We start from the raw sequence: 19,749 nt of genomic DNA, 5'->3' as shown, positions 1-19,749 counted from the left end.
CTAATTTATATAGCACCAATATGGTTAAGGGTTTAAGGGGGAGGGATATTATTTGTTTTCAGATTACAGTAGATTGGAAAGACCTTTGATGTGCTTTTATTGCAAGAAGATTTGAACAGATTGGTACCTTGAGCAAGATGAATGTTTCTTCTTATTATTATTATTATTGCATGACACCTCCAGGGAGTCCAAGGATTCATCAAGGGAGAGCACCTACTCTACAACTCTGTCTCCACCACTCAACATCCACCAACTGCAACTACCCCAATGCCATCTACTGCCTACGACCACCACCACTAGTATTTCCACAGCCAATCACAAACATCCATGCCCACTGTGGGATTAGAACTCGAGAGCAGATACACTAACCACTTGGCCAATCAGGCCGGCAAATGTCAATATCAGTTCAGTGGTGCAAAGTCATGCACTCTGGTTACAGGAACAAGGCATCTTTTTGTATTGGCAGAACTTCACTCCAAGAGGTGGAGGAGGAGGCAAAGGGATCTGAGGATACCATATATCTCAATGTATCTCCTGAAGAGGAATTCAGGAGATACATTGAGAAAATTACCTAGAAATTGTTGCTATAATATGATAAACACTAACGAGTAGGTTTATTTGTAAACTTATAGTACACCCATAGTATGAACGTACTATAAGTTTACAAATAAACTTACTCGTTAGTGTAAATAAGGGAAAAAGATCTAAGGATCTTTTCCCCTTATTTATTTGTATTAAATTTATATATATATATATATATATATATATATATATATATATTACATAGCCCTGAAACTGTTATCTCAGGCCTCAAATATTCTCATATTTGCAAAGCTTGGTAGATGGGAGAAGAGGTGGTATGACTGAGATGTATAACTTGAGGATAGGAGCCTGTCAGATAGATATAGGAGAAATAAGTGATGGGATTAAAAACGGGCAGCTATAGAAACTGCATAAGTCTCAAGTGGGTAAAGTAAAAAACAAACTATTTCATTCCAGCAGCAATGTGAAAGTTTCATGAATCATGTTTCATAGATATTTCTGTATTATTTATAAAACAAATTTTACTATTAACTAATTATGGATGTTTGTGATTGTCTGTGAAAATACTAGTGGTGATGATGGGAGGTAGATGGCATCGGTGTAGATGATGATGGTGGTTGTGGTTCGTTGTAGTTAGTGGACTGAGTGGTGGAGACAGAGTTGTAGAGTAGGTGCCCTCTCTCGATGAGTCTTTGGTGGAGGTGTGACATAATAATAATAAATTAAAAAAAAAAAGTTGATTCTTAAAGAAAATGTGCTCTTCTGCTTTTTCTAATAGTGCAATAACACAGCTATTAAAACCATTATATTCTAAAAGCATACAATCATTATGTGTAACTAAAAAATTGAAATAATGAATCACATTGAAAACAAGCATATTTTAAGTATTATTTATTTTTATCAAGAACTCTTTTACATAATAAATTATCTTCTGTAAATATGTAAAATACTTAATTTTTCAGGTGGTCCTTAAAACTCTCATGAAATTATTTCACTTATATCCAATGACTAGGAAAATCAACATACTTTTTATAATAAATATTTACTGACCAATCAGTCAGAGACTATGCTTCAAAGTCTTTTAATTTAAAATGATAAAAAAAGTTTAAAAAAATTTTTTTTTATCATTTTGAATTTTACTTTGATATGGAAGTATGCACAAATATTTTCAAGTGAAACTTTGCAAACTTTAATTATAACAAGTGATCTAAATAAATATACTTAAAAGATTTATGCTAAAAACTAGTAACAAAATTTCACCGGATAAATCTGTAAGTTAATACAGTATTTTTAAAACATATTTCTTTATACAAGAAACAAAATAACATATTATTAAAACTTTAACAATGAAAGATGGATGGTGATTGATCTACCACCAGAGCCATAAGTCTTTCAACACACAAAACTGATGTTTACTGAAACATGTAAAAAATGTACAAAATGTTTCTATCTGAATATACTATACTCTATTAAGTGGAAATGGAAAATATAATTCCAGCATTCTTTGTGAAAAATCTAACATATAACTTCAAAAGTTTGTAGAACCGGATACACTGATTAAAACTTAATTCATATGTACTGACCTCTGATATTTCCATTTCTATGAAACAATAACTAAAAATCTCTCTCATTACTAACACTGTTTTATGCTGTTTTGTTCTGCATTTTAAAAATTTAATCACAGTTTACAGTACTTAGAAATGCAGTCTAGAATAAAGTTAACAAGTAAAATATTAATTATATATATATATATCACAATTCATCTGTTTTCTTCTTTAAAACTGAGTTTGTTCAAGCTGTTCTATATGTAGAAAAGTATCATTATCTCATAACATAAAAACATATGAAGGGGGAAACAGAATGTTTCAAACTTATTCTATCTGCATTTGCTCTTAACTGCTATGTATAATAATGTAACATAATATTTTCTTTTTTTTCTGATCATTTTCAAAACGAATGTGCATATACTAGTATTCCGGATAAAAATATGGACATATTATACTAAATTCTAATGATTGCCTATGTATTTTTCAAGAATGCATCTTTCAATATATTTACATGCAGTATTCTGATTGTCAAAAAATAATAAGATGTTTTTATATTAATTATATTAAAAAAATGGAAATATTTTTGCAGGTTCTAAACTTAGGAGTTTTGGAGAAATTTTACACTTAATTATAACACTGTTTTGTTGCTATAACATTAACTAGTTTTAAACAGATTTGCTTAGATATGTCATTTGTGCACATTTTTGGCAGATATTATAATATTGCTACTACTATTACTCTAAGTCATTTCATTTCTTTGATTTCATGGCATCTCTAACTAACCTTTAAGTGGAGAAATATAGGGATAGAAATTGGCACTTAAAAAAAAATTATAAAGTGGGGAAATATAGGGATGGAAATTGGCATTATTTTTTTTTTCAATTCTTTTATTTTCCTTTTCTAAGAGTTAATAGAATTACCTGTACAGCAATGGAGATATTGCACTCTTTCTTTATGAACTTCTCATACACAGTTCAAGATAAACAAAATGTGCTACTACTCTCTCTCTGGATATAATCAAACACTTAAAATACCAGCATATACCAAATACTTCCAACAGAATACAAAATTGGCAAATGCTGAAATTTATATCAGCTCAAATCTTTTGCTCAGAGTGATGTAATAGGCCCTAAAGAAATGTGGTATCATTCACCATTACTTCCACTATTATTATTATTACAGTTGATCATTAACATGATCATTAAAGAGTCTGCAAGAATTGGCTAAGAGCTTTGCTATGGCAGGTTTTTCTGAAGCTCCTTTGGAATGAGGCAGTTGAAGGATTCCTATTATTTGGTCCCCATGTCAGGTGAGTTCACTATATTCAGTCCATCCATGATTTGGTGCTCCAAGTCTAAGTATTCCAACAGATCTGTCTTTAGAACCTGTTATCAAAACTGACAAGAGTTAAGAAAAATATAAATAAAGCATTTTATTATTATAATTATTACACGGATACCTCCATGGAGTCTGAAGACTCATTGTGGAAGACCCAATCTATCATACTTCTCCTTGAATCCATTAACATACAAAGCACTCAAAACTGACTCTGGCAACCCATTCCACTCATTCACCACTCTTCAAGCAAAAAACTCTAGTCCTCGCACCTCCTACTAACCACACCTTTATTCAACTTCCAGGGATGATCCCTTGTTCTGAACCCTCTAGTCAAGTGCTGAAACATTTCCCCTGCATCTATCCTATAAAACCCTTTAAGCAACTTAAATGTTTCTATCATATCCCCTTTTTTTCTCCTATCAAGCAACTTCTGCAATCCACATACCTTCAATCTATCCTCATAGGGTACATTCCACAGGCCACTCACCATTTTCGTGACTCGCTTCTGAATCCTCTCCACTGCGTCTTCATCCCCCAAGAAACCGAGGGGAGGAGAAGAGAGCACAGTAATCCAGATGTGGGTGTATCAAGACCTTATAAAGAGGAATGACAACTTCCTTATCTCTACTTATTTATATGCTCTTCAACAGCCAAGTAATATTATGGGCTACCTTAGCAACCATAGCAATATGTCCTCTAAACTTTAACTCTATGTCTTCTACCACCATCCCTAAATCTCTAGCTTCATCTATTTCCTGGAGTACAGTGCCATCAATATGATACTCAGCTTGTAATCTATTTATCCCAAAATACATAACTTTACATTTCTCAATATTAAACTGACACCCATTAACTTTTGCCCATACTGACAGCCTATTTAAATCTTCTTGCAAACTCCCCACATCCTTGATTAACTATTACTCTACCTTAAACGTGTGGACAGACTTATGTGTTCGTCGAACATGTTGTTTATTTTTTTTTACGGTATATATTAGAACACAGAAACTAAGTAAATAATTAATTTATTAACTTATTGCTGATATTTCACTGGTGTTATAACCAGCATCTTCAGAGCACAAAAACACAGTTTGTTACAATACGCGAGACTATGACAACATGGTGTGATCAGCAGACTGGTTAAACAAAATTGTAGCAGCAACACAAAGACTAGAGTCTTGATTTTTTGGTGCCCTCTATCTGGGGGAAAAAAAAAAAAAAACTATCACATATAAGTTTAGAGTCCTACAAAAATAAAAAATAAAATAAAAATAAAAATAAAAAAATAAAAAGGCATACTAGTTTTTTATTAGGATGACTGTCTCCCAGATCTTAGGCAAGTTAATACAGCCATATTTGTTGAGATTTGGAGTGTGTTTCAGGGCTTCTGTCGCCTCTAAGAACAATCTCTCTGACTTATAAGAGTTTCTGTGTAGTACTTTTTTGCAAATGCAACCGTAGTGATGGACACCACAGAATATGATAACAAAATGCACACACTATTACAAGATCAGCCAACATACAAAATTATAGATCGCAATCCCACCAACACACAAAAGAATAAGGCACGAAAATTATTGAAAAAAGTCACCTCCTGGCTCAAAGACACAGTAAACAAACTCAAGCCCTTCCATGTTCAAACACCTAGGATCTATGGAGCACCAAAAATTCACAAACAAGGCACACCCTTACGCCCAATTGTGGACAGTATAAATAGTCCCACATACAAATTGGCTAGACATTTAGCAAAGCTACTAGCCACCCTCACAAACAATTCTCCCTCCTTTGTCAAAAATTCGGCCCACCTAAAAAGCATCTTACAACACCTGACCCTAAAAAGCTCAGACTTAATAGTAAGCTTTGATATCACCTCACTATACACAAATGTACCACTTACAGAAACCCACAATCTACTGAAGTCCCGCTTCCCCCCCCCCCCCGATATATTTGGACTATTCAAATTCACAATACATGCAGGATATTTCACATGGAAAGGGAAAATATACAAACAAATAGATGGGACAGCCATGGGCTCCCCCCCCCCCCCTTAGCCAACTTTTACATAGAACACCTGGAAAAACTAGCAATCAATACAGTCACTCTCAAACCAACACTTTGGCTACGCTATGTTGACGATGTACTGGCTATTTGGCCACATGGCCCAGAGACATTGGAAACATTTTTAGCGCATTTAAATAGCCAACAACCAAAAATCCACTTTACTATGGAACTGGAAGCTAATAACTGTCTGCCCTTCCTGGATACACTTATCACACGTCTTCCAGATGGTTCCTTATCATTTTCAGTTTTTAGAAAACCCACACATACAGGGAGATAGTTACACAAACAATCACACCATCATCCTTCTCAACAATATGGCATTTTAAAAACACTCACCCATAGAGCGAGAGCAATCTGTTCCGATGACAATGCTCTTGCTGCTGAACTGGCTCACTTACGCCACACCTTCTTGGCCAATGGCTATAATCAACACAAGGTAAACAAAATACTAAATGCTCCTAAGAAACCCCTCCCACCATCCACCACAGAGAACTACAACAAAACAATCACCATCCCATACATCAAAGGCACATCCAAAAAGATTTCAAGAATTCTCAATAAACATAAACTACGCACTACATTCAGACCATGTAGCAAATTAGCTACCCTTATCGGCTCACCCAAGGACAGCATTCCCCCCTTTATCACATCCAGGAGTCTACCGAGTACCCTGCTCATGTAATCAAGCCTACTACGGTCAAACAGGAAGAACTGTGAACATCCGCATCAACGAACACAAAAGATACGTCCAGAATTATCATTATGCAAGTCGGGCCTAGCAGACCATGCTCTGGATACCCCTGCACACAGGATCAACTGGAAAAACACAAAAGTACTAAACAGAAACTCTTATAAGTCAGAGAGATTGTTCTTAGAGGCGACGGAAGCCCTGAAACACACTCCAAATCTCAACAAATATGGCTGTATTAACTTGGCTAAGATCTGGGAGACAGTCATCCTAAGAAAAAACTAGTATGCTTTTTTTTTTTTTTTTGTAGGACTCTAGACTTATGTGATAGTTTTTTTCAGATAGAGGACACCAAAAAATCAAGACTCTAGTCTTTGTGTTGCTGCTACAATTTTGTTTAACCAGTCTGCTGATTACACCATGTTGTCATAGTCTCGCGTATTGTAACAAACTGTGTTTTTGTGCTCTGAAGATGCTGGTTATAACACCAGCGAAATATCAGCATAAGTTAATAAATTAATTATTTACTTAGTTTCTGTGTTCTAATATATACCGTAAAAAAATAAACAACATATTACTCTACCTAATTTCACATAATCAGCAAACAACTGAATATTTCCTTTCAGGTTATTTCCTATATTATTTATGTACAAATTAAACAGCAATGGTCCTAGCACTGAACCTTGTGGCACACCACTAGTCACCTGGTTTTGCCTTGATTCTGCCCCTCCATATACCACTTTTTGATATCTCTCCAGTAGCCACCCTCTTATCCACTTAACTTTTATAATCAAAGAAGAATATCAACTTACTACACTCAAAAACTGACAAAACTAAGTATTAAATCTTAAAAAAAAAATAAATAAAATTAAAAAAAAAAAATATATATATATATATAAGCATTTATAGTTATTAATCCTGTAATGATGAACTTACTTTGCAGTTGCATAAATGCTCACTTATAGGGTTCTCAATAGTTAGTGATATATTTGGTTTGCATAGATGTTCAGATATTTTAACATGCAGAGCTTTAAAAACTTGTAAGAGATAGTATAGGTGACCTCATAAAACGCCAGGCATTTCAGAAATTCATTCCTTTTGTGTCCATACACAATATCCTCTTCTAGTCTATATTTACATAATTAAAATCCCTCACTATAATCTTTTCACTCGCTTAACTACTATGCTTAAACTCATCATGGCTGCTCTCTACATTCCAATGCTCAGCATGCCAATAATTAGATACTTAATACTTGGATATATCTTATTCTATTTATTTCAACATCGAATCAAATAGTTCTCACATATATTATCTTCTTTTTGAAATAGGCATAACTTCTCTGCTACCTTTAATGTACTATACATTCTTGTGTCTCTCCTCCTGGAAGATTCTTTCTGATACTGCTTGCATTAGTATATAAGCATAACAACCAACATGAATCCCAAGCCATGCTTATGTATTGCTGACCTCATAACCTATCCCTATTTAATACTTCAAGTTAATACCTCATGAACACTCTCACCAAGCTGGTTATCCTCAGAAACTATACACATTCACTTTCTTTACTTCCATACACTATTTCCTACTACCAAATTCATATTCCCATCATTAAATTCTCCCATTATGTTCACCCTCCTTTTACATGCTTAATCAATTTGTCTAAAAATTTTGCAATTATTGTCGTGCCATAGACCTATGACCCATTTTCCATCTCCACCATTGAACTGGTACAATTATCTGCTATCATTAATAGCATTTCTTTTCTACTTCCTATCCTTCAGGAAAAATTCTATATTGCTTTATTTTCTATTCCCATCTATATATCATTCTGAATTGACTTTCTACTTATATATGAATTATCCTTGGATAAACTGAATCAATGTCACAAATTCAGCTTCCTTATTTCCAACATTCCTTGCATTAGTATATAATCCTTATTATTTATATGAATCCTGCCTGTGAAAGGCTGTAAACCTATAGCACATTAATACACTGGGTGAGCTTTTGTTCTTTTAATTTTGTGTGTGTGCATTTTAAATTTGGAAACCTACTTCAAGATAACAAACATGGAACATTTTCATTCCACTTCAGGCCTCCGTAAAAGTGAGGCATTGGTCTCATTATTTTAGTTTTTCCACCTCACATTTAACAGTACAGCAATCCCTCGATTAGTTAAAGGAAAACCGTGAAGCTGAAAGACAATAAAACATATTCAGATATAAATTTTATTATACTACTTCTTAACAAAGAAGTAAAGCCCTGCTTCTTTCTTCATCAGGGTTAGCCTCTAAGCATTGCTGCTTAAAAACTTTGATTGTACGAAAAATATTTTCAAATTGTTTCTGTGAAATCTCTTTTGGCTGACTATCAGTGGTTAAATTTTCATCATATTCTTCGGGATCTTCCCGCTGTGCATCTAAATTTAGCAGGTCGGAATCACTCAATTCTTCAGAATTAGATTTAATTAACTCTTGGATGTTATTATTGAAGGGGAGATGAAGGAAGTACGAATTGGTTGCCAACACGCAAAATCACGTGCTTTATAGATAAAATTTCCCAACTGTTATGCAAGCAAAATAGTTACCACTTTAAAAACTACAATGATCATAAAAGAGAAGTTAATTTTCAGACGTGTAATAATAAACAACTCATCCCAGAATATGGATTGATTAGCCTATTTTCGGAATGGATTCTCCTTTTTGTGACATGTGCAGAAGTGTTTTGAATCTGAGAGCGTACTATAGCAGACAACAAATTTTGGCAGTAAAAATTTGAAATATAGTATAAATAGTGTATACATGGAAATAGTGTAGTATGCCATTAAAAATAACTTTGTAAAATATTTTAAATCGGTAACTAAATTATTTCATTCTGATGAGTGATTTTTTAAAATAGTTAGCCATAAAAATGTATAAATAGAAAATTTTTAAAATCAGTAACATTTATTTTTAACATTATTTAAATTAAGGGGATATTAAATCCCACATTGTTTTAAAACCGAACTGTTTTAAACCCCTTAATTTAAATAATGTTTATATCACCGAAATGAAGCCTATTGGCTCTTTATATTAAAGTAACTTAATGGTTGCACCTTTTTGACAACTCCCATTAACGTTTAACCTTTTACTGCGAGTTGCCCGAGATTGTACTATGTACTAGGACCACTTGCATTAGCTCACGCTAGTAGTCGCCAATACTTTTATAGTTTACTATATTCGGCATGAAACTCTCCGATTCCAATCTTTGAGTTTCTTATTCGATTTTAAAACAATGTGGGATGTAATATCCCCTTAATTTAAATAATGTTTATATCGCCAAAATGAAGCCTATCGGCTCTTTGTATTTAAGTAACTTAACGGTTGCACCTTTTTGACAACTCGTATAGCAGAGTATATAAGTTCTTTTCGCTATACCCTTTGGTATCTATTTCGTCTAGCTACTCACTGATGAAGCCTCAAAAAAGGCTGAAACCGGTCTGGGTAGTGACCTCCCACCATAATGTAATAACAGCATACATTTCCTAGGAAATGTGTTTTTACATTATGGAAAATACCAAGAATAGCGATCAGAACCTTACCACCTTTGCTGCGAGTTGCCCGAGATTGTACTACGTACTAGGACTATTTGCATTAGCTCACGCTAGTAATTGTCGATACTTTTATGGTTTACTATATTCGGCATGAAACTTCTGATTCCAATTATTATTATTGTTGTTCCGGGAAACTCCAAGGAGTCGACAGACTCATTGAGGGAGGCCCTAACATCATGTCAAGAACAACTATTCAACATTCACACAGTATCTATCATGAGTGAATGAGTGCCTTGAACTCATTCACAGTCGTAGCACCCACAACAGACTCTGGAAGCTTATTCCACTCATTCACCACTCTCCAAGTAAAAAACCTAGCTCTAACACCCTTGTCAACCATGCTCTTGCCCAGCTTCCATGAATGGCCCCTAGTCCTCCCACCACCAGTCATATTTTCAAAAATATCTTCTCGATCAATCTTATAAAAACCCTTCAGTAATTTGAATGTCTCAATCATATCACCCCTCCTTCACCTATCGTCCAATTTCTGTAACCCACAAATCCTCAACCTATTCTCATAAGGTTCATTCCACAGACCTGCTATCATCTTGGTCACTCGTTCTCTGGACCCTCTCCATTTCCTCCCCATCATGAAGAAACCCTGGTGCCCATAACTGGGCACAGAAGTCCAGATGGGGTCTTATCAAGGCTCGATACAGAGGAACAACAACTTGTTTGTCTCTGCATGTTAAAGTATTTTTCAGAAGCCAAGTGATTTGGTGAGCTGCTTTAGTCACTTTTGCAATGTGCCCTAAACTTCAACTCCCTATCCACCAACACTCCCAAATCCCTGGCCTCATCAATCTCCTGGAGTATGGTTCCACCAATGCAATATACTGCTGCTATTCTTTTCACCCCAAAGTGCATAACCTTATACTTTGCCACATTAAATTGACATCCATTTTTCCGAGCCCAGTCCTCCAAACTATCCAAATCATCCTGTAAAATTTTGACATCCTGTGCACTCACAATTGCTCTGCCCAACTTTGCATCATCAGCAAACAAGTGAACACTTCCTCTCAAATCCTTTCAAATATCATTGATGAACAAATTGAAAAGCAGTGGTCCAAGAACAGAGCCCTGTGGCACTCCACTAGTAACAAGACGTCTTTTAGACTCCACTCCTGAATAAACCACTCTCTGGTATCTCTCCTTCAACCACCCTCCTATCCATCTCACCAACCCTATATCTATCCCCACCTGCTCCAGTTTACTGATTAGGGTTCCATGTGGTATCCTATCAAAGGCCTTGGCAAGGTCCAGTAGTATCACTGTAAACCCATTACCCCTATTCAGTTCAGCCGTCACTGTGTTATAAAACGTGAGCAAGTTACTGAGGCATGATCTACCCTTCACAAAACCATGTTGTCCCCCATACAATATCCCATTTTCATCTATCCAATCCTGTATTCTTTTCTTGACTAATTTCTCTAAGACCTTGACAATGATTCCTGATATGCTAATTGGTCAGTAATTTACAACAGCAGTCTTATAACCAGTCTTTGAGTTTCTTATTCGGTTTTAAAACAATGTAGGATTTAATATCTCCTTAATTTAAATAATGTTTATATCGCCGAAATAAAGCCTATTGGCTCTTTATATTGAAGTAATTTATTTTTAAGCTGTATATAGGCACACTAATCAGATTGGGGTATAGAAAAAAAATGACACATTAATCGGGGGCGCATTAATCGAGGATTACTGTATTAAACACCACCACATGTTACCAGTATTAGCAACATATTTATTAAGTTGCTAATATATTGCTCAATTTTATACAGTCACCTTCATTTTATAGACAACTCCAATATGACAGCTGTAAAATTCTCAACAAATTCAAATGTAACAGGCAGAAAGTTTTACCTATAAAATCTGTGTTATTTCCAATGGTAATTGTTAATATGTTGTGACAATTTTTTTTGTATGAAGATGTTGGTTTTAAATCTAGTGAAATTGGTAACTTAATAAATATCTTATTTCTTTTGTCTACACATAATAATGGTCAATGTAAGTCCCACAAATCATGCACATGTGATTACTCCTCTTGCACTGCTTTCATGACCTTGCTCTTTCCACTTTCACTACTATACTTCCATAGTTTTCCAATATAATCAATAACACTTCAAGGCCATCTCACCTATACTTACCTTAACAATAAAAAAATTGAAATAGACAAACAATAATGGCAACACTATGATCAAAATAAATCTTCCTCAACAACCTATTCATCCAAACAAATCAAACTAAGCACAATATTCCAAACATACTGGAATCCCTACAAAAACCATTGTTACATCAATTTTACTGTGGCATAAATGATATTCATCTTCACTTAGAAACTTCCAAACCAAACTTGTTTCTCTTAACTGAAACTCAAACTGTACTACATTAACCATTCACCTTTAATGCCCAAATTATACTCTTCCTGATTCGTTTTGCCACAAGGGTAGTACTTGTGCCTTTGTGCAATTTGACATTGCCTGCCAGAGAATGTCAAATTTAGAATCATATGCTTTAGATCTCCTCCAACTCAAGGTTTGCTTTTGCCGGACTTGGTAACAAATAACATTCATCTGATGCATTTAACTATGAAAACCACTCGAACCTCTTCACCTTCCTCTCCATGAAGCTTGACCATTTTCAATCTAGCTATCTAGACAGCAAAGTCATCTTCCTAGGGGGACCTGAATGCCCACAACTCCAACTGGCTTCCATTCTCCAACACTACCGATCAAGTTGGATGTGATGCAGAAGTTTTTGCTGCAAACAATGATCTAACACAAATCACACACCCATCCAGGACTCCAGAAATTCACTCACCACAGGCAAATTATCAGAGAGAAGTGGAATTTTTTTTTGCCTAATTTACACCTCCCCCATTATAAAACTTCCCATTCCCTGTCAAGCTTTATTTTCAACTCTCTCTCTCTCTCTCTCTCTCTCTCTCTATAGAAATAAAACTTCTGTATCTGAAATCCTTAATTCAAACACAATAACATTCCCTTTTAAAGAATCACAAAAGCACTTGCAATTTCAGTTGCCAGTTTTCTCTAAATGTCATAACATTTTATCTTTCTTCTGTACTTTTATCTTCCTTTATGGTTCAAAGCACTATTTTTATTTCTATATGAAAGACAAAATCATTAAAAAACTATATGAAATACTTCATCAATATCTGCTATTGAGTTAAAAAAAAAATCATCCTAATTTCTCCAAAACAGTACTATAAAATGTTCTTCCCATTCCACGCATGCTCCACTATGCATCATACTTTAGATTTTTGTTTCAGTCATGAAGCGAGAAAAATGATTTATATCATTACATGTTATAGTAATGGCACTTTATTTGAAAAGGGTAAATCTTACATAGCAAAATGAGTATTTCATATGAATCGATTTGCCCACATATGACACTAATGTGCTATAGGTCTTGTGGTCTTCCATGTGTATATATAAATTTAATGAAATCATTTCCAATAAATAAATTTAGAATAAAATCAATGCATTCATTCAGTTCAGTATTAACCTTACACATACAAACAATATGGCCAATATTGTTTGTACGAAACTATTATTTTTTAAAAAAAAATAATTGTACTTTTCTGGCAATATAATTTCATTAACTAAAGAAATTAGTAATTATAAACATAAACACAAAAATTAAAATTGACATAATTTGATAAATACTGTAACAACTTTCACCCTTAAGTTTACAACTATAATAATAGTATTGTCCAAAGCTTATTTTCACAGCTTAGTATAATTAAATACTTAAACATTTTCCAAAAAGGCTTTTTAAAATCGTTTTTAAAAAATAAATTATCTTAAAAAACAAATAAAACTGTGTCAGAAGTGAGCCTGGATCCACAGCAAATGCTATCTACTTTGTTTTTGTGAATTTTATTATCTCTCTTCATAACAGTTAGATTTTTTAAACATCACCTATAATAATATTTATATAAAGCAGACTGATGCCATGAGCAAGTAACAATTTTTGCAGCTGGTAAGTGATTTAAGTTGTATTTCTGGAACCCTGCCTACCAGGATTCCTAATAATTTCTTCTGCTTTCCCAAGAGAGGTAACCTCTACAGTGCATCTTTTTAACTAATTCTCCTTCCAGATACACTGTATAGGTTACCTCTCTTCTCAGCAGAGTTCCCACCAGAACGTTCCCTTTTCTGACTATACCAACCTCATGTCCTTTGGTACTACAGAGCAGTGTTTCTCAACCTGTTGTCCACGGGAAGACTTAAATTAATTAAATAAATATATATTTTTAATTATCCAAACAAAACAAATTCAAATTGCATAAGTAATTAAAAATTATTGAAATCAAATGGAGACTTAAAAAACCAACAAATAGCATCAGAATGCTTAAAGGCATTCGTCATTCTGCCGCTAGATTTGTAGTGGCAGAATGACGAATAATAAAAGAGGGGTGAAGTGAACAACAATATAGTTTTATTGCTTCCACCTTCCCTTGCTGTTTTGTCAGATTTTAAGTGAACATGTGTTATCCACATTTCAACCAATTGCTTGTTGTTAGAAGTGCTAAGTGATACTTGAACAAAGTGTGTCGTGAGTTAACCATAGTATTTATATATTTTTCGGAAACGTTTTTTAATAATGGAAAAGTGGCTTAGAACTAGGACTTTGAAAAGAAGAGCCAATGAAACAGGTGATGCTAACCCTAATTGTGATATTGAAGTTGAAAGTTTATTTTTCACTTGGTTAGAGTATAATAAATTTAATTTAATCCTTTATCCAAGTGTGAGCAAACAAAGTTTGTGCCTGAAAGTATCTTCAGGACTGGGGTAAGGTGATACAACACCAGGGCAACTCGTTGCAAAGGTGTACAAGCTACCAACACTCCTGTCCCAGTATCTCCTATAATGCAAAACACATCTCCTTGCGGATATGTCTAATGTTATGCATTAAGGGAAGGGCCACTACCCAGACTAGTTTCGACCTTTATTGAGGTCTCTTCAGTGGGAGCCAGGCCCAAGCTGAGATACCAGGCAGAAGCATTTGCAGGTCATCTCTACCTATAGGAGTTGCCAAATGGTGTGCCACCCTTTTTTAATAAATTACTCTGGATTTAGAGAAAGATGTTGAAAGTTTATTTTTCACTTGGTTAGAGTATAATAAATTTAGTTTAATCCTTTATCCAAGTGTGAGCAAACAAAGTTTGCGCCTGAAAGTATCTTCAGGACTGGGTAAGGAGATACAACACTCACCTTACCCCAGTCCTGAAGATACTTTCAGGCACAAACTTTGACACTTGGATAAAGTGTCAAAGTTTGTGCCTTTATCCCTTTATCCAAGTGTCAGCACAAACTTGCTGACACTTGGATAAAGGATTAAACTAAATTTATTATACCTAATTGTGATATACGTGTTGTAACGGCGAGTAAATCCGATACTATTAAAGTAGAAGAAACAAGCAGTTCAAAGAAAAAGTACAGTAGGAAATATAACAGTTCATATTTGGAATTCAGGATTACTTGGTGTGGAGATGAAAGCGAACAGAAACATCAATGTGTTTTGTGTTATGAAGTGTTGTTGAACAAGTGCATGAAACCTGCGAAACTCCGACGACATTTAGAAACTAAACATTGTGATGTGAAAAATAAGCCAATTGAATTTTTTCAGCGACACTTAGGGACGTTACATCATGGGAAAGATATAGTTTCGGCCATGGGTTTCATTAATAGGAAGGCACTGGAAGCATCCTATCTCTTAAGTTTTCACATAGCGGGAAAAAAAAACACCTCATTTTATTGGGGAAAATTTGTTACTTCCAGATATAAAAGATGTGGTAAAAACTATGTTTGGCAACAAGTTACTAAAAGATGTTGATTTGATTCCTCTTTCAAATTATACTGTCAGTCACAGAATTAATGATATTGTAGGTGACGTAGAATCTCAGTTAATCAAAAGAGTTAAGAAGAGCCCTTATTATGCATTACAAATAGACGAGACTACTGATGTTACAAATGATGTGCAGTTAATATGCTATGTAAGATATGTGCATGATAACAACATTCATGATGATATTCTGTTTTGTAGAACTTTGCATTCCCAAACAACTGGAGAAGAAATATTTCACACTTTGAATAATTACATAATACACAAAGAGATCCAGTGGGAATAATAATGTATGGGCTTCTGTTCGGATGGAGCTCGCGCCCTTACAGGCAGGCAGGCATAGTGGGGTTGTTTCTATGGTCAAGGAAGTAGCTCCTGATATGAATTGGGTACATTGTTTCATAAATAGGGAAGTGTTAGCCTCCAAAGGAATACCACGAGAATTTAAAACTGTGCTATACAACGCTGTAAAGCTAGTTAATTTTATTAAAGCTTGACTGTTAAATAACAGGTTATTTTCAGTACTCTGCGATGAAATGGGCAATGAATATATACAACTTTTGCTTTATTCTGAAATTTGCTGGCTTTCCAGGGGCAAAGTACTAACAAGGTTATTTCAATTAAGGCATGAAGTTTTATTAGTTGTAAATGAACATAATTCTGATTTTGCATCACTCCTTGTTGATGAAGCATGGTTATCAACAATATCCCATCTTTCAGACATTTTTTCGAAATTAAATGAACTATCCTAAATCTCTCCCTTCAGGGGAATTCTTTAACTGTTCTTGATGCTTATGACAAAATAAAGGCATTCGAGAAAAAATTGGTTTTATGGATTAATTATGTAAAAGACAGACAATTTGCATCTTTTCCAACATTGGAATCCTTTTTAGTGGAAAATGATATTTTTGTTGATTCTGAGTTTCTGGAAAGGGTTTATGACCACCTCAAAAATCTGAAACGGAATTTTGAAACATATTTTCCAAATAACTTTTATAAGAAATTTCTGTGGGTTAGCGATCCATTTCAGGCTTGCAGTCACGAGAACGACCTTTCGTTATTGAAAAAAGAACAGTTAATTGAACTTTCAAGTGACAGTGGACTTAAAATGCAATTCAGTGATCTTGGTTTAGCTTGATTTTGGATCTCGTCTTCAGTGAGAAGTGAATTTCCTGAATTATCTGAAGAAGCATTGAAAATCGTCATGCAGTTTTCTACAACCTATCTTTGTGAGAAAGGATTTTCATCACTCCTTCAAATAAAAACAAAATACAGAAATCGTCTTAGTGCGTGTGTGTGCCAATCTTCGACTGAAGTTGACCAATATTGTGCCAGATATCCAGCAACTCTGCAAGGGCTGAGAAGCTCAACCATCTCATTAAAAGTAAGTAGTAACATAATTATATCATATTATTTATTTGTTTAATAAAAATTAAAACTATGTTCAATGATTATACACTTTTAATCATTTACTTCCAATTTAATTAATTATGTTTCCATATGTTCAAAACATGCTTTTAGATTTATTATGTTATAAATGGCACAGTTTTTCCGAAATGTTGGTAATTCCTACATAGGTTTTTAAAAAAATTACAAAAAGTCAAAACGACGTATAGGGAAATAAATTAAAAACACTATTTATTTTTGGAGTAAAACTTTAATTCCAACATTCTAAAATGTTATTTTTCTTGCTTTTCCATTAGCAAAATCGTCAATGACATTGTCGAAGTCTATTTCATCACTAAGTTGCTATTCTATAGACAGGATTTCTTAAATGCCAAAAAAGTGCCACCCTGGGCATATCGCTCCCCACCCCCTGCTATGCCTCTGTAATTTAGTGGTCCATAGAATTGTTTTAGGCATTTTACTGGTCCTTGGGCTTAGAAAGGTTGAGAAATGCTGCTATAGAGGTATAGAAGTGGGATGACCTCCAGTACTACTACTCTTCCTTTCCATGGCATGACTATTGCCTCTGCTATTCTGACCCCGACACCTGTACTAAGTGAGTCACAGAAATCATTCACACTGGCATGAAGGCCTTCATCCCTCATTCCACCAAAATTCCAGTCCATTTTCCAAGTTCTGTTTCAACAGAAGATGTATGAAAGCAGTTGAAGGAAAAAAACTCAGCATGCCACACATGGCTTGCACCAAGAACCACCAGCTTCATACTCAGCCTGTGCAGATGCATGCGATAAATATAAAACAACTATCAGCAAATTCAAATTCAACTTCATAAAGACCAATAACAGAAAACTCGCCACATGTACAAATGGAAACTATTCCTTCTGCTTCCATGAAAAAGCCATCAGATGGCTTCAGGAGAACAGAAGAAGCCATCAAATAGATTCTTCTGCTCTCCTGTGCTTCCACCTCTCTCATCCAGATGGCACCACTGTTAAAGCACCCAAAGATGAAAAAATACATTTATTAAACTCGCTTAGTGAGTTTAATAAATGTATTTTTTTCATCTTGGTGTTGGTTATACTGTTAAGCATTATTACAAATAATGAACAACACCCAAGCCTTTCTTTATGTACCCAAAGATAAAGCTGACCACCTTGCATCAATCTTTTACTCTAGTTCCTGCACAGTTGAAGGCAAATAACCTCATTCCATGCCAGCAACTGAGCACTGTATGCTTCCTGTGGTCTTTCAGCAAAAAGACATAAGAAGATTATTACACAACCCAAACACTACAAAGTCTTTGGGGCCCCGATAGCATCTCTCCTATTGTACTCAAATGTGCTCCAGAGCTAAAACCTGTCCACTATCATCTCTTTAATCTTCTGTACTCAGCTGGGTTCTATCCCATCACATGGAAGGAAGCATTTATCCAATATATTCCAATGATATTGTTGATCATTTCCCTTTTCTCACTCACTTCTATGTTTGAATTCAAGTTCTCATGTTTCCACATGAACATTCTCATTTCTTTGATTCTTCAAATTTACTCTTTTTGACTAACATGTTTTTCTGGATGTGTCATTTTGCTCTTTAATAATTATGGGATTAGACATGCATACTGTTGCTGTGGGATGATACGGGAGAGAGAGTTGAGAACAGCTAGGATTGGCAAATGAGTCAATGTACAGAAGAGAAATATTATTTCGTATGTAACTGTCTGAATCCATTTGTTCATTCAAATCACTTCAGACATTTATATACCAAAACAACATTCCACTTCCTAACTGCAAATGACTCATTTGCTAATCATGGCACATACCTATCATACTACAGCAATAGGTGCATGATTTCAACTCTCTTTTTCACATCTTACATTTCAATACTTATCACCTTTAAATTATTTTTACCTGTCAAAACTACCATTTCTTTCACTCTCAACAAATACATCTGAAATTTTATCTACCAGAAAACACAGTTTTGTTACCTATTCATCAAGCACACTATTGATCATCATATGAATCAAATCATGGTATCTCCTTGTTTGCATAGTCTCAAGCTGTAGCACATGAAGGGCCCAACTGGGTTCATTTTGATGGGACCCATAATTTAACATAATTCAGTATTGGGAAGATATCTTGTCTTGTCAGATGTTATCTCCTTCCAGGAAGTTGACTACCACTAGCTTCCACCATGTACGGTTTTGTGCTTCTCTTTTGCATTCTTCATAGGACAAAAAGGCCCAATCCCATCCAATCTGTTCTTTGTCTTCCTCTTCTTCTTTTTCCTTGTATCATTCCTTCTAGAAGTGTTTTTTGTAGTGATTCATGCCTAAAGTATGTGACCAAGGTAGGTGGTTTTCCTTTTCTTAATGGTTTTCAACAGATTCCTATCTTCTCCAATCATCTCTAATATTTCTAAATTACTTTTTTGGCAGTCCATGGGACTCTAAGAATTCTTCTGAGGATCCACATCTCAAAGGCTTTTAGTTTATTTTCACAATATTTTGATATTGTCCAGGTTTCTGCTCCATATAGCAGTGTTGACCATACTTAGCATTTGGACACCTAATTCTTGTTTTTTTGTGAATTTCCCTTGAGGTCAGAATGTTCTTCATGCTAATTAAGGTTGAACTAGCAATTTCTATTCTTAATATTTCCTTATCACATTTTCCATTCTCTGTAATTAGTTGACCCAAATAATTTATATCGGG

The 19,749-nt window shown here is 34.7% G+C and overlaps 1 protein-coding gene across 4 annotated transcripts in view; it reads right to left on the bottom strand.

The window, feature by feature from the left end:
- Positions 1-1,465: 1,465 nt before the first annotated feature.
- Positions 1,466-19,749, bottom strand: part of LOC150108853 (uncharacterized) — a 383,408-nt gene continuing 365,124 nt past the window's right edge. For all 4 annotated transcript variants that reach the window (XM_090403785.1, XM_090403777.1, XM_090403770.1 and 1 more), the window contains one exon: positions 1,466-3,487. In XM_090403785.1, the coding sequence (XP_090259911.1) occupies positions 3,396-3,487 (92 nt within the window). In that variant the 3' untranslated portion in view covers positions 1,466-3,395. The remainder of the gene's footprint in view (positions 3,488-19,749) is intronic.

This window comes from Typopeltis vanoorti, chromosome 2 (assembly GCF_054136105.1).
Source record: "Typopeltis vanoorti isolate ZY-2024b chromosome 2, IOZ_Tvanoo_1.0, whole genome shotgun sequence".
Taxonomy (NCBI): Eukaryota; Metazoa; Arthropoda; class Arachnida; order Uropygi; family Thelyphonidae; genus Typopeltis; species Typopeltis vanoorti.
This window is presented reverse-complemented; position numbering and strand designations above follow the sequence as displayed.